Source organism: Mercenaria mercenaria, chromosome 3 (genome assembly GCF_021730395.1).
Source record: "Mercenaria mercenaria strain notata chromosome 3, MADL_Memer_1, whole genome shotgun sequence".
Classification (NCBI taxonomy): Eukaryota; Metazoa; Mollusca; class Bivalvia; order Venerida; family Veneridae; genus Mercenaria; species Mercenaria mercenaria.
This window is the reverse complement of record NC_069363.1, coordinates 30,922,401-30,948,106: the sequence shown is the minus strand read 5'-3', so window position 1 is coordinate 30,948,106 and position 25,706 is coordinate 30,922,401. Positions and strand designations below refer to the sequence as shown.

The 25,706-nt window shown below is 32.4% G+C and overlaps 1 protein-coding gene across 1 annotated transcript in view; it reads left to right on the top strand.

Moving 5' to 3' along the window:
* LOC123525173 (allatostatin-A receptor-like) overlaps positions 1 to 24,906 on the top strand; it is a 138,230-nt gene extending 113,324 nt beyond the window's left edge. Inside the window, exons 2-6 of the mRNA XM_045304013.2 lie at positions 7,072 to 7,193; positions 12,564 to 12,687; positions 13,083 to 13,285; positions 15,435 to 15,561; positions 23,192 to 24,906. Coding sequence (XP_045159948.1) covers positions 7,072 to 7,193; positions 12,564 to 12,687; positions 13,083 to 13,285; positions 15,435 to 15,561; positions 23,192 to 23,617 — 1,002 coding nt within the window. The 3' untranslated portion in view covers positions 23,618 to 24,906. The remainder of the gene's footprint in view (positions 1 to 7,071; positions 7,194 to 12,563; positions 12,688 to 13,082; positions 13,286 to 15,434; positions 15,562 to 23,191) is intronic.
* Positions 24,907 to 25,706: the final 800 nt, after the last annotated feature.

Below are 25,706 nucleotides of genomic sequence, written 5' to 3'. Positions count from 1 at the left end.
ATCCAACTTAAAATTATCTGTAATTGAAATCAAAATCTTAAAACTACTTAAATCAAATTCCAAACTTATTGGAGCAATTTCTGATTTATCAAATCATAATCATCATTACTTATTAATGTTTCTCTAATATAATTATTAATATCTGTGTAACTGTAAGAACCATTTGTAAATATAATATCTTTCCAATCCTTACCATTATGATAACGAATTCTTTTATTGTCATATTCATCACTAATATTATGCCAAGAGTAGGTCAAAGTGTTAATACTATCCAGACCAACAACATAAGTTTTATTTTTATCTAAAATTAAAGAACGACTAAATCTGATTGTAAAATCACTCGGAGTATTTTTATTATCTTTAACTGTTTTCAGAACTTAATACTATTTTTTGTTCCATTATATATAATTAAAAACTAAAGTTTTAAAACTTTAACTAAAACTAAATTCAAGAAAAATAATTTTTATAAAACATTTCATGTTGTTCTGGTAACAATGTTTTCATTTTTAATAGTTCATCAATTATTCTAATACCTTCATTTTTTAGTTCTTCGTTATTATTTCCAGCATTAATTGAACCACAAATTAACTCCAAGTCATTAACCAATTCTTTTGGATTACATGGACAAACGTCATAACCTTGTCCCCTAATTACTTTTTTAAATTTCATAGATCTTTTATTGATAGGTAATCCTGACTTTTCTGTTAATTCTTTAAATATTTTTCTTGAATGAATTGAATGCTTTTTATTATTGTTATATCTTTTATTAATTAAATCAATTAAATCATCATCAACTTTAGTGTTAATTACTTCCTTTCCAGTTATTTTATCCTTAGCAATTAATTTGTTTTGACTATAAAGTTTATTTAAGTTAATAATTAAATTACCATATTGTCCATTCGGTGAAACTTTATATGGGTTATGATATCTTATTCCTTTTCCTGTATATTTTTTTGTTTCTAGAATATAGTTGATTGCGTTTCTATATTTTTTATAATTTTCCTTCTTGGCTATAATTGCTTCCTTTTGCTTTAAATCAAGATCTGTTTTGTTTGTTTTTCTAGTTATTGCACCAGATTCATTACCCAATTTTTTTATTTCATCCGATACTTGTTCTATAATATCCTCTACTTCTTTCTTAGTCATTTTTTCATCAGGATTTTTAGATTCAGTGTGAAAAAAAATCAAACACTTCTTGCGGTGTATAATATTGTTTTTCATCTAAAGACCTAAATCAATATATTTATTAAAATTAACTGTAATTCTTTGGTCTTGCCTCCCAATTCTTCTGATTCTTCAATGTATCTTTAGTTGTATCATCAGTTGTTTCAGTTATTCCCATCTTTTTTCTTCCATAATCTTCTAATCTTTTAAGTTCATCTTGAGAAACCCGTCCAACAGATTCATCTCCCCAATCTATTGGTGAAGCCGATTTTAAAGCTTGTTCTCTTTCATAATCTTTCAGTACTTTTTTAATTTCTTTTTCAGTAGGTTCTTTGTTTATTTCCCTGTATTTTTTATATTCCCTCGCCACATCTTCAGGAGACCATGTAATTGACGGTTCTTGGAATAGTTGTGGTACACCCTGGTATGTTTGTATGTCTTTCATTTCATCACCTAGTAACACTAATTGTTGTTTTATTCCAGGTAATGCTTTTAACTGACTTGATAATTGTTCTTTTTGACTTTCTATTTTTTCAGTAATTGGCTTATAAATTTCAGTATACATATCCCGATTTGTAGCTTTTCTTATTTTTTTCTCTCATTATTTCTTCTCTAAGATCTCTCATCTTTTGCCCGACTAATTTTTTTCTTATTATCATTTCATTAAGTTTTGATTGCATTTATAAATAATGTAAGATAATGTAAAATAATGTAAAATAATGTAAAATAATGTAAGATAATGTAAGATATTGTAAAATAATGTAAAATAATGTAATATTAATATAAATGGAAATTCCAATTATGATACAAAAAAATGATAAATCCAATAACTTTAAAACAATTTATCCTTTATGCCAGATTCATGTTTTAGAATGTTAATATGTGGATCTTCTGGATCTGGAAAAACAAATACATTAATGCATATACTTCGAAAACCTCTTATATATTATGATAAATTATACTTGTATGCTAAAAACTTAGAACAATCTAAATATCAAGATTTAATTAACAACTTAAGTCAAATTGCAAAAATAATTAAAGTAGATCCAAATGAAATACTTGAATATTCAGCTGATCCCAACCAAATTGAACCTGTGAGAATCTTGAATCAGAAAAACAAAAATAGTAAAATTGATGATTTTGTATGTGAAGATAAAAAAGTTCAAAATGAAATAACAAATACTTTATTCAAGGACGTCACAAAACTGTTGTGTTATTTATTTAAGTCAGTCTTACTATAAAACACCAAAAGATATTCGAATTAACTGTTCACATTATATTTTATTTAAATATCCAGATAAAATGAAAATAATAGGATTTGTAATGAACAAAATATAGATCTTGATACTTTTGCTAATGTAACAAATCAAAAACATGATTTCTTATATATTGACAAACCAAGGAAGTTTTTTAAAAAAAACTTTACTGGTAATATATAATAATTATATAATGGGAGTTTTTAATGACGTAAAACAAATAAGTGAACCTGACAGTATAAGTAAAGTTAAATTTGATATTGATTAAGTGATTATGCTACTCAAAAAACAATTCAAAAAGCTTAAAAAGGAAACGGAATCGTATCTTCACAGAAATAAGGAACTTGATAACACAATGAACAGAGCATTAGATATGGGAGGTAATGAAATATCAACCTAGGAAATCCAGATAAACCCAACGATGCAGTTTCAAGACGATTTATGTTTAAAAAAAGTTCAAAGTGTATAGATGACTATAATCTTGAAGACATCAAATCTATAAAACAGACATTAGAAGAAGAAGTAAAGAATATGAAGAATTAACAGATTTTAAAAAGAATTCATTATTAATTAATCAATTACAAGGTAAAATTGAAGAAGAAATGAAAGCTATGGTTGATTCTATTAAAGAACTTGAAGAGAAATCTGATTTGACAGATGACAACATAAAGAAGTATTTCGAGTTAATTTAAACATTTTATCACCCAAATTCAAGAATTAAAAGATAGTATGATTAAACATGAAGAACTAAAAGACAAGATTATGAAGCTGAGAAAAAGTTACAAAATAGTATCAGTTAGAAATCAGAACAGAAATAAATAAACTAAATACTGAAACTGAAAATAAGCATAAAGATTTATTAGAATTAATTTCAAATAAACTTGCAGAATATAAATCTGAACTGGAAAAGGCAGCTTCACAAAGAGGTGATGACCATGATACGGCATTAGAGGACTTTAAAAAAGAAATTAATTCTAAAATAGATGACTTTAAAAAACAAATTCGAAATTGGATTAGTATTGTTGACAACCGTCATAATTTAAAGTAAGCAGACTTAAGTAATATAACAAAAAAATTACAAGATGATATTAATGAATTTAATGCTAAAGTTGAAGAACATAAAAATGAACTGGACTTTGTAGTTGAAAAATCAGTTAAACAAGGAGAGTTAATTACTGCTAATACTGAAGCAATTAACATAATTAATAATCAGCTAGAAAATTTGAGAAAACAACTTGTAAACATGATTAATAATGTCGATGCACATCACAATATAAAGTACGAAGAGTTAAGTAAACTTAAAGGTTTATTACAAAAAGATATTAATGAATTTAATGATGAATTTAATGATCAAATTAAAAAAATAACAAATGATTTAGACTCTGTAGTTAAAATATCGGATAAACAAGAGAATCAATCACTGCTAATACCCAAGTAATTACTGCTAATACTAAAGCAAAACCGCTAATGTCGGAGAAATTACCCACTAATACCCAAGAAATTACAAAAGTAAAAAATGTTTTCTTAAAACAAGAAACACAATTAGCTAGAACAAAGAATACTGTTGACAATTTATCTGCTTCTGAAGTTGCCACAACAAAACGACTTGATGATTTAGCTGAAATAATTCTTAAACTTAAAAAGAACGACAAAAAAATAAAAGAAGAATTGGAAAAAGAATTGGAAAAAGAAATAGAAAAAGTGAGACATGAAGTGTTTCTCTTTGAATACTATAATAAAAGTTTTTATGATTACATAAAAATGAAAAAGTATTTTAACCGTGGTGGTGCCTGGATATATTCAACATATGAAATATGACCGGTCTGAACTATTTAAATGCATTTCAATTTAGACCTGGACTTATTGTAGATTATAAAGATTTTATAAAAAACAAACCAAGAATATAAATTAATTGCACAAGATGTGCTTTTGAAGGGTGTGTTTATAGTCGAAAAAACTGGAATTTATATAATAGATATTAATATTTTATTAACGGGGGCCAGGCCCATAGGTGAACCGGATAAACCGATTAAAAGCCCAATATCACATTTTATATTTAGGTGGTTGAGTATTATTCCAACTTTTATTTTATTGAATATATCTGATAATGTAAATATCACAGCCGAGGACTTTGACACTGATCAGTTAATATCTATGTATAAGAAAAAAATTAAAATTTATCTAAAACAAGGGACAGTGATTGATATTCATCCTTATGACGATTCAAAATCTACAGAAGTAACATTTTCGCTTTTGACGGATAGTTACATCAAATTCTACATATCGGATGAACCTGTATCTTATGATGGAAACAAACTTTTGGATTAAAAGCTTAATTAAAGTTTTAATTACTATGTGTACCCTAATAATATACTTACTAATTGAAAATAAGATCAAATACATTACATTTTATTAATAAATATAATCTGCCAAAGTTTTGCCAAAGTTTTGCCAAAAGTTTGCCAAGTTGGCAGACACTGTCACATTGCTGCCACTTGGCAGAAAAATGGCAGGCTTTTGATTGGTTGAATTTGTGTTTGCCAACGTTCTGCCAAAAGTTTGTCAAGTTGGCAGCGACTGCCACATTGCTGCCACTTGGCAGGATTTTGGCAAATATTTGGTGGAAGTGTTTAATCATATTTTACTATAGGTTTTCATAAAGTACTATGAAAATTTGTTTTAAATTTGTTGAAATTGGTCAGCATTGGTCGGTTTAGGTCAAGGGTTAAAATTAAGTTGGGTCAAAAGTGTGCCAAAACAAACAATTACTATACTACTACTGGACAATTACAATAAAAGTTGAATAAAATTTTTGATTAGGACATTAACTGAAAGTTTCTCCTCTTGGTGTAGAAGGGGGAACATATTACTTATTTACCAGTAAGAATATTTTTATTGGAGTTCTAGTTTTAGAACTATGGGCATGCATTTTTATATGTATATCTTTGAGACTTTCATTTACCTTAAGTTTATGCTAGTTAGAAAAAAATGATGAGAAATAAACTAGTTTATATTTATGGACAGTGCTTTTAATAATTCCCAGGGGGCGCGAGCGAGTTTGTTAATCCGTTAAATGAATATAAATCCACTAAAGACTGTTATCATGGCGGTACCCGGTTATTTTATTAGTATGGGTATTTGTATGTTCTTTCATTGTAATTCTTTATGGTTCCTTTGTAATTTGTGCTTCGCTTCGGAAGGTCGACTTCAGTGCAAGTGGTGTTTTGTTCATTCTATTCTTAAGGTACAATAGTCATTATTGTTTTTGCTTAAAATAAAAGAAATTTAGTAAATGCATGTCATTTTAAAGAAGTAGGAACATTTTGAATATAACTAAAGTGCTTTTGATTTTTACGTATTTGGTACATGACAGTGTTTTTAAGTTATACAAGGATCAAAATTACAATTAATAAAAATGGCTGAAATTAACAATGAAAGATACAATCATTCAGTGGATTTTAATGGCAACTTCTGAGCTAACTGAGACTTATGACTGTTCAAAGAAATTATAAAGAAGACAAACATATCCCCTCTTAGAACATGTGAATCAAATCAAATGGCCTCTGTTATTTCGATTATTATAAGCTTTCTCTATTTCTCAGCTAGTTTGTTGCTATTTAATAGTTGTCAATAGTCAATTTAATACTTGTGTTTTGTTTTCAGACGAATGTATTGTCGATTAATGATGTAAAAGCGTGCTGTATACGTTGTTATTGATAACGGCTCTTATTTGAATGTGTTGTGGACAGAAAAAGCCCATGTCTTTCTGGAATTAAACAAGCAGACATGTAGCCCAGCTAGAAGTTTCGTTTTCGTTTCCAATATTGGACACAATAAAAAAGAAACAACAAAATTTTATGGCTTACTGTGATGAAACCATAATTATTTGCTAACAAGCCTTTTCCGTGCAGCCAATGTGTACAATTTCATGTTAATTTCACTTAATTTCCGTAATAAACTCATCCGAGACGAAATGGCATCTATCAGCACGATGACATTATGGAGAGATATAAAATGTCTTTGACACCTGATAAAATGGATAGGTCTGGTCAATGTAAACAGTTTTGATGTAATGTTAAATGATAACGCTTTCATTTATCCGCAAAATTATTTAAATTAAGGGGTATCCAGGTGTATATTACGTAATTAGTAAACCCAAATTTAAAGCAAGTCATTTGGGCTGATTCAGTATCAGTACTGTTTAAGAGAACACAATGTATCCAGTTTTGTTATGAAAGTGGGGAAAAAGCGCAATGAAAATAATAAAAGAGAACAGTAATTCACAGAATCATAACAATCAACAAGTCATTCTAAATATAACAAAATAGTAGTTAACACTTCATACGACTTCTCAAACATTTCTTAGTCACCGTTTGTATAAAACGCAACTGTTTTACTCCTGAAAAATGTAGACTTTTAGTATCAAACGAAAGTAATGGTGTTTTCTTCCTTTTGGATATGCCATTCTCTCTTACTTAACATGCAGTATTACATCGTCAACGATTCAGAATCCTTGTTTATGTACCTGTCTTAAAGAAATTGTAACAAATTTTCATCAGTTATTTGTGAATAGAGAATCACAGGTCCATGATTTATCTTCATATACTTTTATGTTTTTTTTAAAGGTACATAACATTGTGTATACTTTCAGCTGGCAGCCTTCTTCTCCTATATCTGGCGTTTTGGGGAGTTTTTGTGTAAAGCGATCCACTACATCCAGAATGTTTCAGCAATATGCTCAGTAGCAACACTCACCTTTATGAGTCTTGAAAGGTAAGTTATGCATGGTTTAACATGATTTAAAACATATAATGATTTTTACAGGGGCTAACTTTTTCTCCAAGTGGAATCCAAACTAAACACATGTTGGTATAAACTGCCAGCCACGATTTTTTCATTGGCGAATGTGATTGTAGACGGTTGTTGCTTAATAAGTGAATAGATGCCAAACGTAAGGGAGGATTATTCCACGTAAAATTGGTTTACATAACAAAGGTGTTACTCACCTGATAAAGGACTCCACAAAAGCGTGAAGATAAAATGTGTGGTTGAAAATGAAATTTCAAAGGAACGATTTGATTACTTCTTGGCTCATGAAAAACAAAGCAAATGCTAAGGTGTAAATTAGTCAGCAAAATATTATTAAATCTTAAAATAAGCAGATTATGGCACCAATAATTGTATGTCAATCCTTCTGTAAGCGATCAAAAATAATTACATTGTATTAACTAAATGATATAATGAACTTGTCATTTTCGCAACATGTTGCAAATGGAAAACTTCAAACTCACATTGAATGACATATATTCATATGGAGTTGTACAGTATCATAGATAGTCTTTTGGTGATAAATAATGACCTTTCGTGTATTTTACGGTCATTCTAACGAACAGATTTAAGCGGTACAGCCGCAGTATCAAACTCGACATAAATGCATATTAATTTTATCATACGGGAACCATATCTTATCAGAAGGTCACATGTTATCATGTTATAGCAGCGCTTTTTATTTAATATAGAAGGGATGTTGAAATGTATCAGGTATCATAATGAAACTTAAGTTTCCAAAAAGAATTTTACGCCGATGTTCATATAGCTTAATACCTCTATCTAATACCTACGCAATGATAGTTTTATGTATCCAATGCATAAGCTGTTTGCAAAGATTTTGTAATTTTAGTTTAGACAATTGTTGGCACCTTCGGCAAAATGGTTGGAAAATGAATAGCCGATGTTGAAGAAATTCGGATTTACATAAAAATTTGCAATAAGCTTGTGTTTTTTCCGATTAACTCGTGTTTAAGACGGTTTGTAATTGATTTTGGGGTAGTCTGTAGAAAATGCAGCAAAATTAGATAGGCTGAAGACAGCACCGTGGCATGGTTCCTATTTCTCTACTTCCATTAGTTGTATATTCGTGAATAAATCGTTTTATATGACCCCCGCTTAGAAACGTTTCAGGAATGATTTATTCTTTTTCCCCTGAAAGCAAAGAATAACATGTCATAAACGCACTGGAATCATAAGTGAAAGTTGAGGAACCAGGCATAAAGATAGTTATGTACTGGATAATTCATTTGACATTATGTTCACAGGGTCTGGAATCTTGGAATCAGTCTGATCTTGAAACTTATAACAGATTTGTAATAACTTTGCCTTTGAATTTAGGACGCTTTTAAAATTGTCAGTTAGACGTATTTTATGAGTATTAAGTGAGTCAAGAAAAAGTTTTTGCATATGTGCGTTGCTGTAGAAAGGATCTAAGTTCTTTAATATAAAGCATTGTGTCACGGTAGTTGGGGTTGTATTGCCTATACATAGCAAAATATTTTGAAAAGTTGTTGCATAAACGGTGACCTTGTATTTCATTTGGTTTCTGAAACTCTTGTCGTCATTGTTGGAATCAGGACAAATTATTGCCATAGGAACCGTGAGAATAAATTCAATTTTAGCGATAATCACAATAATAGGCCGAGGCTGTTTAAACGCGAATTCATGTATGCATATCATCAAAGGCCCCTTATCATGAACAAGGTTTATAACTTGTAATTGTAACGTCTTAGGGTTACTTAAACTGTTAAAGATAACAGAAAAACAAACCAGCAACTATTTATTATGAAAAGTAACAATTCAAATACCTTGAAAACGTAAACTAGCAATAAAGTCTTATTGTTATATGCAAGAATAGTACAAATCCCGCTATGGTCAAATTTAAATCCAGTCAGTATTAATTCCAAATTTCTCACACAATCCAAACTGAATTTAGTGCATTCAAAGTATATAACATAACTTTTAGTACATTCAAAGTATATAACATAACTTTTAGTACATTCAAAGTATATAACATAACTTTTAGTACATTCAAAGTATATAACATAACATAACATAACATTTTTAAATTCACAATGTTAATGTGTATCAATCAAATGTTAAATGCGCAAACTGGTAATAACTTGTTATTAAGAAATGCAATAACAGACTCTTCTTGATAGTAGTATAGTAGAAACATTTTTCATTGTTCGAAAATTCAATGTGTTACAGGTTAGTTATATATGGATGCAAAGAAATTTGTAATTACTCGTACGTAAGACTTACTGACTCACCATAGGAGTTATCATGTCACAGGCAGGATTTATTAAGTCCTGCATAGGAGCTGTATATGTCATATGTGGAAGTTACTAAATCGTACATATTATGAGTAAGTAAGTCGTACGTATATATAAATATGTCATACACATGAGCTAGTAAGCCGTAGAAGTTACTAAGTCATACACAGAGAGCACGGATTCTAGAACGTAGCGTAAGACTTGATTTTAAGACTTGTCGTAATTGTTTGAACAATGTAGGATAAATAACTTGTCGATGTAGTGTACAGATTTAAAAAAAAAGGTCAGTACATAAATTAATTAACTAATCAATCAATAAATTAACTAATGGCATGTTTTTGCAGCAAAAATTTATTCTATAACTAGGGCATTTGGAACAGCAATGGTTTCTTTCCATTAGAGCTTTTAAATATTTAATAGGAAAAACGTATGAAGACATCAAATATTGATTTTATTATATAGCCGTTAATGATACATTGCAATATTGTCGCGTAAATGAGCGAGCAGCTTTTAAAAGCAATAATAATTTGATTTTAGAGATATAGTATACACCGACAGCAAATTAAACAGATGTATATTCTTTATATACAATCTTTCACCTATACTGATTAAATATCAATACAGAATGATACAATGTACATGTAGTTTGAATACAAAAGTACTTCTTTTACAAGCATGAAAACGAATTTCTCATGTTATGCGTAAAAATTATTAATAATTTAAGAAAATATGAACATTCCTTTCGAAATGTGAACAATTCCAAAGTCTAAGTGAAGTTGCGCATTTCGTCAGCACTAGGATATATTTGGACATATCCTGCTTTTATCAAATTCATTCTATTTCACGTAGTATAGACTTCCCGGCTGTTTTTTTATAGTTCAGTCCTGGGTAAATAGTGTGATGGGTACACGCTTTATGCTTGCGAGGTCAATATGATATCTGCTTTGAGCTCAACTAGAATTAATTTGTTCCGTCTGTTCTAGATAGGGACTTTTTAGATAGCGACAGAGAAACATTTACAATTACTAATTATAGTTTCATGGTTTTATATTCTATCAAACCTGAACTTCATAGAGCAACTCGATCGTATGTTGAAGTCAGAACTTTTCTTGACTTTTACTTAAATGTACAATTTTCCTTTCGTGTCTATTACGGAATAAAATACTAATATATTTTAACAATATTAAACAAGAAATATCTTTAAAAAAGATGGTCGGCGTGATGTAACTGAAGCACAAGTTATATATGGGCAGAAACCTGTATTTTAAATCTTTTGGCAATGTTGAAAGGGGCCTCATTTTCAGCCTTACCTCCAATCAGCGCCACTCTTACAAAATCTCTCATTATAGCTGAAAAATACCGAGAATACCTTACCAAGCAATCCGACTGGTACATTATTCAGGCGGCATAAGGTCATACGAGGTCATAAAATCGTGCTTAATACGGCACGCCGAAAAAGAAACAAATTTAAAAACGCGTTAACAGGATTTTAACAGTAAAATGTATTCAAGCGTCTTATCGATAATACATCAAACTTTTTAATAGCTTTTAGCAGTCAACTTAAAGTCCAAAATGATATTTGTCATAAATTACCTGTAGCTTTTAAAAATGTCAAAGATCATTTAATGATACCTGACATTATCATGATATCAATACACTTTGAACGATGTGTAGTGCCAAGGACTCCTAGCCGTACTGATAAGTGAAATAAATTCCTTTTTCGTAAATTCAACATTTCCAGACCTTAATTTTGAAACCTTCCGCGATAATACCTATCTATTCCTCGTAGTTTTTATGATACTCGATGCGTTTGGTCAAATACGAATAAGGTCAGTAATTCGGCTGAAAATGTGCTTCCGTCGAAAGAAGTCCATAATAAATGGATCCTGATTTTCCCATTTTTTGCACAAATTCGTGTAGAACGAGTGCTTTAATCACCATTTTTCACTACTAGAATACATTCTGCATGAAATGAGACGGTTTTCATGTTCATACACCCCACATGGCAAGTTTTGCAAAACGAAACCGGAAGTAGGTGTTTATTGCGCGGACGAGAGCAAATATGCGCCATTTTTAGGGTAGCAGACCACAACTGACTGGCATTTCACTAGGAACTACATAACCCCCTATTTATGTCTCCCACCACACAGTGGTGTGGGAGACATATTGATTTACTCCAGTCTGTGTCTGTGTGTGTCTGTGTGTGTGTCTTTCACAAAGCTTGTCCGCACTCTAAGTCGAACATTTCTCATCCGATTTTCACCAAACTTAAACAAAATTTGTTTGACCATAAGACCTCGGCCAAGTTCGATAAATAGCCAAATCGGTCTAGGCGTCTTGGAGTTATGGCCCTTGAATTACCAAAAATCGGCCTTTTTACTCTTGTCCGCACTCTAATTCAAACATTTCTCATCTAATCTTCACCAAACTTGAACAAAATGTGTTTGACCATGAGACCTCAGCCAAGTTCAATAACTAGGCAAATTGGTTGAGGCATTTTGGAGTAACGGCCCTTGAATTACCGAAAAATCAGCCTTTTTACTCTTGTCCGCACTCTAAGTCGAACATTTCTCATCCGATCTTCACCAAACTTAAACAAAATTTGTTTGACCATCAGACCTCGGCCAAGTTTGATAACTAGCCAAATCGGTCAAGGCATTTTGGAATTACGGCCCTTGAATTACCGAAAAATCTGCCTTTTTACTCTTGTCGAACTTTTCTCATCCGATCTTCACCAAACTTTAACAAAATGTGTTTGGCCATAAGACCTTAGCAAAATTCGCTAACTAGCCAAATCCGCCCAGGTACTTTTGATTTATTGCCCTTGAATTATTGATTGGATCCGCTCATCCAGACCATCTAATTGGATCCACTTGTCTAAACCATCTAGAGAAACTAGACATTTTTCATAGGGGCAGTTGTGGGAGACATGCGCTTTTCTCAAAAGCATCTCTAGGCTGGTCTGGATCCATGCTGGTCGCAAAACCACTATGTTGGTTTTCTCCTGGCACGGCTCATATGTGATTTTTCCCTTCAGATACTACGCAATAGTACATCCACTTAGATCGAAATATGTGTGTACAACCAGTAGAGCTAGAAGGGCCATTACGTGTCTTTGGGTAGCTTCATTTGTTTTAGCAATCCCTATCTTAATCGGAAGGGTAAGTAGCATGCACTGTTTTTACATATAAGGTAAGTAAGAAAAAGAGTAAGTAATGTGTGTATCTATCACGATAGAAACAGTAAAATCAGGCGTTTATTGGTAAAATATTATGACGTTTCATGTACAACAACAAACAGCTAATGTTCTTTTGGTTTTAAAACTGCCAAGGATATTCAGAAGAGAAGGTTTTGAAGTTTTCCACAGACCTATACAGGGAACACTAGCAGCCTACCCAGCACCCTGTCATACCCCGAGGGCCATGTGATCATGTGGCTAAAAATTAGGCACGTGTTTTAATAACACAGAATGTGCTTTTATTTCAGTATTCCATCATAAAATATATATAATAAGAAATATATTTTTATTTACTATACCATATTAACCATCTTTCAGGTGCATCTAACAGTTGGAATTCATCAGAACGCCACCTGGTGTGTAAAATGGTTTAAAATTAAACTAGTTGGACAGTTGTATGAGGTCTACATGTTTTGTTTGATACTGGTTATACCTGTCATCGTTATGTCTTTTGCCTACTATCGTATATGTCGGGAACTCTGGTTTATGTCACGACACCGATGTGAGCTTAGAGCACCATCGTAAGTACAAGAGAAATAGTTTCAGTCTGACGACATAGTGATTTGCGAGTTTGAATATCGCATATTCGTAGATATCTATTATACACTTATTGAATAGATTGCCGCTAAATAGGCAAAACTACTGGCCCTCGCGGCCGGTCCTCCATACTTCGGGCAATAGTTCTGACTATTAAAAGGCAAGTCATTCAAATGTGTTTTTACATGGCATGAGAAATTTGTTTAAAAATGTTTTCAAATTGTTGACTGAGTAGCCCAGCAAAGATGTGTTAAATATAGACCCGCTGGGACCGGCGATTGATATAAAGAGTCGTGCAGTTATAATTGTACTTATTAATGCCTGCTGATAATGTCATGAAAGACATTAATTCAGCACCTTGCTTCTCACAGATGTACATGGTGTTATTCTTGCAAACCAGACAGGAGTAACTACCGGTGTTTTAACCAGTGCTGGAATATTCCATCTTACAATGAAATCATAAAACATTTATTTTATGAATTAGATTCGTCTGTTATGACGTCATTTCCTATGACGTCATTTCCATTTACGGACGTTCATTGCTTGCGCTTTGGTAAAATGCGCTACTTTACGAATATAGTGTTGCAGAAAGGCAATCGTTTTATCTAGTATATTGAATTACTAGTATGTTCTTCATAAGGTATGTGAGAATCTCGGGTGTAGATATAGATCTATATATATTTGCGCCAACTCATCTAAACAGTTATCCTCGGACCTGACATTCCTAGCCGCTCATGGATTTGAGTGCTTAAGTTTTTCTTACTGACATCGGCATTTAATCTAAATTTCTCCGCCCCGCCGGTGAAATAAGTGAAGATAAACAGTATCAGAAAAGAGTTCATAATTTTTTAGATTGGTTCAGTTTTAATTGAAACTTTGTTTGAATTGGGCGAAAAATCGTATTAAATACTTTATGAATACTGACCCCAACTGCACGAAAAAAAACTTAAGTAATTGCTTTGCTAAGTCTGTTATTTCAAATGCTTATTTTTGCTCTTTATGCGTCTTCAATTTTGACTTTTTCATCTATATTAGAACCATAATTATATGACTATTTAATAGGACAAAACACAATAGTTCTGACTTTTACAAAAAAAAAAAAACGAAGTATAGAAATAAGAAATATACTTAAGCAAATATTTAAGTTCGTTATATCGTGCTTAAATAGAAATATCATATTTGCGCGACTGAAGTAAGTACTGAACACAAATACTACTAACCATAGTATAATTTACCTATAAATACATTGTTATATAAAAATGAAATAATGTTCGGGTAAATGGGTGTAATAGTCTGTAAAAAAGACACAGTTTCTCAGTTGTATTATTATGTTGATCAATGTACGTAATATGTTATACCAGTCACCCACAGGGATAAAACATGTTCGTGTTTCTATTAGTTCCGGAAAGGAACCAAGTATTTTGTTATAATTACATGTATGTAAATAAATGCCCCTATATACATCTTTTGCGTAAGGGTTACTCTCTAGTTACATGCTAAGGAGCACTACTTTCATGTTGTCAGAATAATGTGAGCTGATATATATTGAAATGGTACATTAAAACAGGTAGTTCAAAATTGTTTCCTTTCTATCTTACATGTACAGTGGTATATAATTTCATGAAATAAGTCATTTTCGTACTTATTATACGTTTCGGCTAAAATAGAGAAAATATTAGTTACCATAAAATTTGAATATGCACATGTCAAACCAGAAACAGATATATTACACATTCTTAATTACACCAACAAGCATGCTGTTAGATTTATCTAATACCTGCGTCTTTAATAGACGACTATTTAATTCTGAAGCTTAAACTTTCACAGCTATCAAAACAGTGAAATGTTTTAATATTTTACAATATGTGACATTTCTCTCGTTACTGATATTGTTGATATTGTGAAACTGGAAGAAAGTGTTTCATATCTGTAGAACTGTTTCTTTAATCTCAGACACATGAGATATATAGGTTTGTACATAGAATTGTTGCTTTCAGGCAGAAAAATGATTTTGTGTAATTGTCGAAACTGTGAATGTCTGCAGACAGTGTACTTCTCCGTCGTGGCAGAAGTTATCGAATGTCATGAATGTATTCTAGAATTTATTTACGTTGTATATATTATTACTTACAGTGTATCCAAAGCCTCTCAGAGTCAAAGCAGAAACTCGCCTTACGGCACACCTTTGCGTTTTACAGCCAGCGAAAACACACCTGTACTTAAAGTTAAATTTTCCGAAGATGATAACACAAAGAAACAGGTAGGTAATTAAAGAAAGTAGATAAATGAGTTTAAGAGTGTATAAGGTTCTTTCACTGGTTATAGGTACAGATGGGAATATCCGGCGTAACTGTTAAGGCGGTAACGATGCTCTGTCGATTTAGCGCGTAAACAATACCCGAAGTCCGGATATCCCTATCTGCAAAAGCAACCAGTGATAGTATCGTTTTCTTGCAAGTAATAGTAAAAATAGAATCAAATAAATTACTTTCTTTTAGCAAGTTTTCTTACAGTGGCGTACTAACAAAGCGGGGAACATTACGTCCGTAAACAGGGGAATACGTCATGATGTTGCAAAGACCAAAACAACGTAATAGTCCCGGTTTAGATTTTTCTTCTGCAGTAAAACGTGTGCGTTTCCGTTAAATAACTTTTCTGAACCGAGAAATTTCTATACAACAATACAATTACTCTAATAGTGTAATTACCCATAATAGTGTATTAAATACTGTTTAAACGTATCAACAACTGATGAGTTTCCCTAAAATTTAGAATATCTTAAAACATAATTTCCGGAGAAAATTATTATAGTTGAAATTGATACTTTTAAACAATTATTTTGGGGTGAAACATGTATTCGCTTAGTTTCTAAGTTGAATGTAGTATTCTGTAGAAAAGCTTTGGTTTAACCATTGCTAATCTTAACATTAGTTATCATCTTATACAAATAGTAACACGTTTCTTTATTCACTTCTCTGTATGATTTGAAAATATGTATAGCTTGTTTTACACCTGCAACAATACTGTAGTAGACAAGGGTTAGTTTTGCAGCTGTGGACGTCAGGGAAGGAACTTGATAAATTATTTGCTTTGAAGTGCAAACCAAACTGGGCTAGTGTTGTTTCTTTTCAAATTGATACCACCATAACACATGATGTTTTAGCTAAGTTTCTATTGTGGAAAACATGTTAAACACAGGGGCATTCACATTTCGGGGTACATCAGAGGGGTAGTCCGTCCGCTTAACCTGTCAGGGAGGGTGCAGATCTCTACCTTGCATAATGATACAATACTCATCTTAATCTTTTCATATTTCTGAACGTTCGAAACAAAGACCACGTCTTTACTGTATACAGTGTATATTGCAAAGACAGAAACTGAGGCCAGTCTTCCCAGCAACTGAGGCGGGTTAAATGAAAATTTATGCAAGAGGTGGTTGTATAGCAAAAGTAAAAGAAGTCCTCTGTTTTTGTGTTTTTGTCAAAATCTGTCATAAACTTGCACCCAACATACCAGATTTCAACAAACTGTTGCAACCAGATTGTTGATTTGTATGTTCACAGGAAAGTAATCTATTAGTTTAAGAAAAAAGAAAACAACTTACCAAAATTACAAAAACGACGAGCATTGTTTTTATATTTAATAACACAACTTGACAGTGAACAACTTCTTTTCATTTGTTCTGTAGTTTAGAAACTTGGCAGTAAATCCTCGCGACCGAAGCGTGTAAATAGTTTAGGAGCAAATAACCATTATAACAGTGAGGAAAATCATCTAAATGATGTGACGAAAGTATTAAGGATTTCAAATACCATTAATGTAGGCTATAGGCATATAACTGTCTACAAGCTGTCTGACTGACCCTTGTAATAAATCGATCTCTGCTTGACCAAAATGACAGGATATGATTTTTATGCGGATTCTATAATTTTTTGTTTAAGCTAAAGGGTAGCCTCACCTCAGTTTTTGATCTCCATGGTTTCCAAATTTTTAACACCGAAGTGAATGAGACGAAAAGGGTGAGTAACTATTCAGATACCCAAGGGGAGTTTTTGGTCCTTTCGGAAAGAGAAACAAAATATTTGAACACATGATTTAACCGATTATTTTAAAATAAAATTTATCATATTCTGTCACGCTCGTATTTAAACTTTTCATTTATAGATCTAGAGCTAGCATAATTTTAAAAAGAGAAATTTCTTTTGATACATAACTGGCATTTCTGTTCATTTTTCATTAGTTTTCTTACTTCACTATTTTCTAATCACATGTTGAGCAAAATTTTTACATTTTTTGATATTTAAGAAATAATATATCTCATTTTGTGATTTGTCGTTGAATGAAATCATTGTTTGGAATTCAGATGCGAAGGAATTGTATAATAGTTCGCATCTGAACGACAAACAATGATTTTATTCGAGAGCAAATCAGTAAATGAGATATATTATTTCGATTCTAACACGTTACCAAGGATTTTTAAGTACATCCTTGACGACATCCATCAAATATTTGCCTGTTTTTTGTTGGTTTCTTTTCTCCCGCACCGCCGTGCCCTGGCGTTGCCCTTTAATGCTATGACGTAATAATTGCGACGTTAGAAAAAACGAATTGTTTAAGAAATAATATATCTCATCCAGTGATTTGTCGTTGAATAAATCATTGTTTGGAGTTCAGATGCGAAGGAATTATATCACGAGGGCGCAGCCCGAGTGATATAATAATACGCAATCTGAACGACAAACAATGATTTACTAAATGAAGATATATTATTCCGATTCTAACACGTTACCAAAGATTTTTAAGTACATCCTTGAAGACATTCATTAAATATTTGCCCGTTTTCAATCGGTTTCTTTTCCAGCGCGCCGCTGTGCCGTTTGACGCTATGACGTAGTAATTGTGACGTCAGAACAGTGATTTGTTGTATAATAATTCACTGTTTTCTGCCTTCTTTGTTTAATAGGAAAATGAATCGGATCGTGTTAGAATGTACAATAACACACACTTTTTTAGCCTTCTTTGTTTAATAGGAAAATGAATCGGGCCGTGTTAGAATAGATAATAAAACAGTAAAACTGCTATCTAACTAAAAATGATTGATTAGTATCTCTTTTAAAGACATGTTAAAAGCATGGAACTTTTGTGTTTAGAAATATTGGTCCAAAAACACCCAAAATTTATTGTCAATCCTAAACTGAACGCGAACAAATGAAATTGCATGTAACTTAAAATCGAATGTTGTAAATGTTAGTTTATTGTTAGTTTTGCATACTTGCATTTCTTTGATTTCTAGACATACTTCAGTATCTGATCTGCCAAAATATCTGACAGGAAATTCATCCTGCTGTGTGAAGACATGACCTTGAACCCGACGGAGTTGAGTGCATTTTGGGTAGAAATTCGAATTAATAATAAAAAGTTTCTTTATGGAACGTTCTATCGTCCTCCAAATTCCTCTCCTCTTGTCTTGTCTAGTATAGAAAACGCAATCGGACTTGCCTTTGACACAGACATAAACAATATTGTCATCGCAGGGACTTCAATCTAGACATGAGAAAACTCCATACACAAAAAAGATCAGTGACATCGCGACAAAATATAATATGACGCAAGTGTTTTCTGAACCTACTCATTACACTGAATCTTCTAACTCTCTCATTGATCTTTTTCTTGTCTCTTCTTCGTGTAGTGTTTACACATCTGGAGTTGGTGATCCCTTCCTTGATCAACATGTTAGATTTCACTGTCCTATATTCTGTTGTCTGAGCTGCTCTAAACCTAAATCTCGGTCTTATAAGCGAATGGTATGGAAATTTGACCAGGGTGACTATGGCAGTCTGAGACAAGAGGCTGCATCTACTGACACAATCTGACTGAACACATACTATCTATTTCAAAAAAGCATATACCTAACAAAATAGCCACAATAAGACAAACAGATCCGCCATGGATGCACAACGACATACGCAAATACATCAGAAAAAGAAAAAGGGCATATGACAAAGCAAAACAAACGCAAAATGAACAACACTGGCACAAGTACAAACAACTACGTAATAAAACAACCCAGATACTCAGAAACGTAAAATCACAGCTCTCACAAAAACTGTCAGATCAACTAAAAAATGAAAACCTTAAAACAACAGACTACTGGAAAATCTTTAAAAAATTCATCCTTGATCAACATGTTAGATTTCACTGTCCTATATTCTGTTGTCTGAGCTGCTCTAAACCTAAATCTCGGTCTTATAAGCGAATGGTATGGAAATTTGACCAGGGTGACTATGGCAGTCTGAGACAAGAGGCTGCATCTACTGACACAATCTGACTGAACACATACTATCTATTTAAAAAAAGCATATACCTAACAAAATAGCCACAATAAGACAAACAGATCCACCATGGATGCACAACGACATACGCAAATACATCAGAAAAAGAAAAAGGGCATATGACAAAGCAAAACAAACGCAAAATGAACAACACTGACACAAGTACAAACAACTACGTAATAAAACAACCCAGATACTCAGAAACGCAAAATCACAGCTCTCACAAAAACTGTCAGATCAACTAAAAAATGAAAACCTTAAAACAACAGACTACTGGAAAATCTTTAAAAATTCATTGCACCAACAACGCCAAATATAAACGTACAAACTCTGAACCACAATGGTAATCTAATCACCTCTGACACAGAAAAGGCTAACATATTAAATAACTTCTTCCAATCACAAACTATCTTAAATCACACTAACAAAGCACTGCCACACATACATAACGTATCAAATCATCCGCAACTCAGATCAATCACAATAACAGAAGATGAAATAACTACTACATTAAATTCATTATCAATTGGAAATGCTTCTGGACCGGACAATGTAAATAATAGAATTCTAAAGGAATTATCGCACCAACTGTCACAACCACTTTGCAAACTTTTCAACAAATCACTAAGCAACGGCAGAGTATCATCACAATGGAAACTAGCACATGTCAGCGCTGTTTTCAAAAAGAATGACCCTCAATTAGTTTCAAATTACAGACCAATATCATTACTGAGCACAATTAGCAAGGCACTAGAAAAAAATTATTCATAAGCGAGTATTCAATTTCTTCTTACAGAAGAACACAATTTCTTCTCTTCAGTCTGGATTTGTACCTAATGATTCTACAAACCAATTAGTATCCATATACAATACATTCTGTCAAGCTCTAGACGAAGGGAAAGAAGTCCGTGCAGTCTTTTGCGATATCTCCAAAGCTTTTGATCGTGTTTGGCATAGAGGTTTTCTCGATAAGCTCGAGACTACAAGAATTTCTGGAAGTCTCCTGGAATAGTTTCGAGACTATCTATCAAATAGAAGTCAGAAAGTGGTTCTTTCTGGTGGCTCTTCCGACACAGCTGCTATTTCTGCTGGTGTCCCTCAAGGTTCTATTCTTGGTCCTCTTCTCTTCACCGTTTTCATCAACGACATTGTCAAGGACATTAATTCTACTATCAAACTGTTTGCTGACGACACAAGTCTATACATCATTGTTGATAATCCAACTACAGCTGCAGATATTCTTAACTCTGATCTTCTGAAAATCGCCAACTGGGCGAATGATTGGTTGGTCGATTTCAATTCAAGAAAAACAGAGACTCTTCTCACATCACGTAAACATAACAAACCTATCCATCCTCCTCTCTCTATGAATGGTTTCCAAATAAACGAAATTGATTCCCATAAGCATCTTGGAGTTACGTTATCGAACGACGGAAGCTGGCACGAACATATAGAAAACATAAAAGAGAAGGCCTGGAAACGAATAAACGTCATGAGATCCCTAAAATTCATTTTAGATAGAAAATCACTTGAAACTATTTATCTATCATTCATAAGGCCACTTCTGGAGTATTGGACGTTGTGTGGAGCAATATAACCCAACAACAAGAGACAGAACTTGAGAAAATTCAGTTAGAAGCCTGTCGAGTTATCTCCGGTGCAACCAAGCTAGTCTCATTTGAAAATCTCTACACAGACACTGGATTCGAGCTCCTTAAAACCAGAAGACAAAAACACAAACTCATTCTATTCTATAAAATGTATAATCTTCTATCTCCGCAGTATCTCTCTACACTAGTTCCTCGCACTGTTGGACAGGCCTCTGCATACAATCTTAGAAATGCCAGCAACACCAGAAAGTGTCAATGTAATACTCAACTTTTTGCTAACTCTTTTCTTCCATCAACTATAACTGATTGGAACCAATTACCAACTGACATTCGAAACTCTCCAACTTTTGTCAACCTTCAAAAGAAGACTCTTTGCTGATATACACAAACCTCCTTGTCATTACTATATTGGAGATCGCAAATCAAATATTGCACTGTAGGCTTCGAACTCACTGTAGCTCTCTTAACGAACACCTCTTTTCCAAAAATATTGTTAACAGTCCTCTATGCTCATGCGGTGAAGTTGAAAACACCTATCAATATTTCTTTCTTTGTCCAAAATATATCATAGAACGCACTGAACTCTTCAACAATATCAGACCACTAACAACTGTTACTTTACACACACTGCATTATGGTGACACCTCCATTACAAACACACACAACAGCTCAATATTCACGTACATACAAAAGTACATACAAAAAACAAGGAGATTCGAAACATAATTACTATGCATAACATACTAACCCACATATATTTACACACGGTATACAGACAAAGTTCAAATCCAAGCTAGTCTCTGAAGCGACCACTCAACTCATTTCTTCTCTAATTTCCTACTTTTCGTCTCCTACCTCCTTTCTTTGCCACATAGACATACACATTTTAGAACAACTAATATATTGACAACCTATGACTTTAATGTTATACTATTTCCTATTTTGTTTTTGCGTTCATACGCGTATCGTGGTTATAACCTTAAAACCTATAATAAGAACAAAACAAATGAAGATGAATAAACTGCAAGCAATTTATATTATCAATCACTTTATAAGCTACCGTGATTTAACATGCTAAAGGTAAATATTTAAGGAGAGAGTTTCAAATAAGCTTTCAGCTTCCTACTTAATCCTGTATGCTTTTTTTGATATATATGTATATATATATATACATTTTGTAAATGAATTGTGATTAATAAAATATTGTTTAAACCAACTGAGGAGCAGTATTTGATACGTTTTCACATATTTCACTCTCCTCCTTTCTTTTCTTTACTCTTCTCTTTTATTTTTATTAGAGGATGATCTGCAAACAGTCTTTCCATTTCATATATACAGGACCGTTTACTGATGTTGTAGATAACTCATGGCCCAATCCATTTGTAAATGTTTTATAATGTATTATTATGTGTTGAGTGTATGCATTTACCAATAGAATAATATTAAACTAAGCTAAACCAGAAAACTTTGGCTATTCATTAGGAGATCTTTTATGTGTGCAAAATTCAGATGTCACTTGTCACTTTCATAGCTCCCACATTTTATCGATTTTAGGGAGAAATAAAATTCATCTTAAAAGTGCGAACGATTGAATTTAGTGATTTTTAAACTCAAAAGGTAATCAAATATTTAGATAATGGAGCTACAATGGAAATGAAAGGAAAACTTTATTCGTACTGATGCTATCATTTATTTCTACTTGCAACTCTACCCCTATTACATGCCATACCGGGAACTAACCAAGATTCAAATTTTACTAAAGTGAACATTTAAAGAAATCCAATGACCATGTTTCACTCATAATTTATCTTTATATATCTACTTTAAATGGAAAAATCCTCATCAAATGTATTTACCTTTACCAGTCTTATAAACTAATTGTTAAGATGGTACAAATGTACCACAAATTTATACTGTCTTTTGTGTACATATACTGTTTGTTTTTCAGGTTGTAAAGATGCTGGTTGCCGTTGTTGTTGTGTTTATTTTATGCTGGGCACCAATCCTTACAAACAATATTTTAGTCTCATTCGGTGTTCTTCCTGAGCTGCATATTCCTCCGTATAAATACATGAGGGAAGCTTTTCACCTGATGTCGTACGCAAACAGCTGCGTTAATCCTATAGTATATGGATTTATGTCACGAAATTTTAGACAAACATTTAAACGCGCGTTATGTAGCTGCCTCAGAGGACGACAATATATACGGAAAATGACATTTAAGAATCAAAGATGGGCGGTAAATGAAAAATGGCATGCCAACAGCATGACCAGACAATCGGAACTCGTGAGTACAGACATGGTTGAAATGACGGAAGTGAATGCAGAACAAACACAAGCATGTCTGCGAGAGAATGGAAAGGTCATGTTATGATTTAGTGCTACTCTTTCACTAATTGTTTGAGATTGATTTAGTGCTACTCTTTCACTAATTGTTTGAGATTGATAAGTCATTAACTGCATTTTATTAAAGCAACTTCTTTGGACATACCATGTATAATACTGGTCCAAATTTTAAAAGGCTTGCCTTCTGCAAAAGCATTCGCATGTATAACCTACTGATTTTTGTTTTGTTATATCTAACAACAATAATTGTTTATATACAATAAAATGTCCTACTGCGAGTATTAGTATACTAAATACTGCACAACACCTGTGATTGAATAGCTTAAAACAGATTTATTATACAAGGGCATTTGTATATTTGTAAATGGTAACATTTATAGAACATTGGTCTTAAAAATATTTGTAATGTTTTGACATTTATCTTGTAAATAGATCCTAAAATCCATAAACGTAGCGCAAGCAAGAGTTAATACGTCATGTTAACTGTTATTTTCAGCCTAGATCCCTGCTTCCGAATATAATTTATGTCATATTTAACGTCAAACAATTGAAATCAAAAGTAGATCGGTGTTAGAAATTTGAGATAACTCTATCTATATTCGTTCATGAAAGTGCTTTGCTCTACGTATCACTTACACTTTTAAATATTTTAGGTCTCATGAGTGTTATCCAAGCAATGTGTTCAATGTGTGTGTCTAAAAAATCAGAGATCGTAGTTGCTCCTATATCAACTTAATGCATTTATTTTCATTTCGTAGACAGTTTTGTAAATATTATTTGAGAGTTGAATTAAATATTTACGATATCTTGATATTGTCAACATTGTATAAATGCAACCAAGATGGGTTCAAAGGTGTATGAAAAAAGAACCATTATATTCCCTGAAAATACCATTGACTTACCTTTCTAACTGAAAAGGTTTTTCTTAACGCCCTTTTAAAAGTAATTTCAACCAGTGTGAATAGGGAACAAGTTGTGAGTAGTTAATATTATTCAGTCAGTGGTGAATGAAAAATGATTTCATAACTATTGAATTTTGTGCGGGCGTTCGTCTCTTTAGATCTTTCTCGATGGATTTATGTTTTACTAAACAAGTTGGGAAGTTGTAAGAAACCGATCTATATCAGCTGTCAGAAAGTTAACTATACCAGCTGTCAGAAATTTACCAGCTGTCAGAAATTTAGCTATACCATTTTAGTAAGCTCTGAAATGTACGACTACTGACATAAACGGTATTTCTTGAGTTTTCGTTTAAAACATCTGGAGACTGTTAACTATAGAGTGGGACATAACATGAAGAGCTTGTTTCAGATTATTTGTACTTATTAGGTTGTAAATTTGATTTCAAATTCATGATGAATACGAAATAAAATGTTTCAAATAACTGTTTTCGCAGTATTTACAGACAGACTGACTGACAAACAAACATACATATACTATATTATCCATACCAGGTTATACACATGACATTACAATTACATGGTGTAACAACAGCATGATCAAATAAAAAAAAAGGAATACAACATATCGTCGGTGGGTTAAACATAATTATTGTGATACAAATGCGTAAAAATATTCATTGTTTATCATAAACGGAATGCAGAGGAAAAAAGAATTGAACAAATATATTTGAAAAGATTATACCAATTATATATGAAATAGGGAACAATTCATGACATATAAGTAAAATACATTATTTCCACTGGCAAAACAAATCTTGCACATAAACATCTATTGATGAAAATAATGACCACTAAAGCGACATAATATAATTGCGAATGGGACTTAGAGTACAGGTTCACTTTGGATAATCATCAATTTCTCCGAATGGCTAGAAATAATTGTTAACAGCTTTTTTTCTTTCACCGGTTTTAGTATACATATAAATTTTATATATCAATTTCTCTCGAATGGCTAGAAAAAAATGTGAACAGATTTTGTCCTTCGCCGGTTTCACTATACATACTATATGTAACGTTTACCGAGCGGAATATATAAATCACACGACTTGAAACACTTATTAACTTAACTTTCTGTCTATAGTCGAACTCACACGAGCTAGACTTTATACGTTCTTATATCAAATTTTCCTTTGGGCTTCCTGGCCTATAATTTTA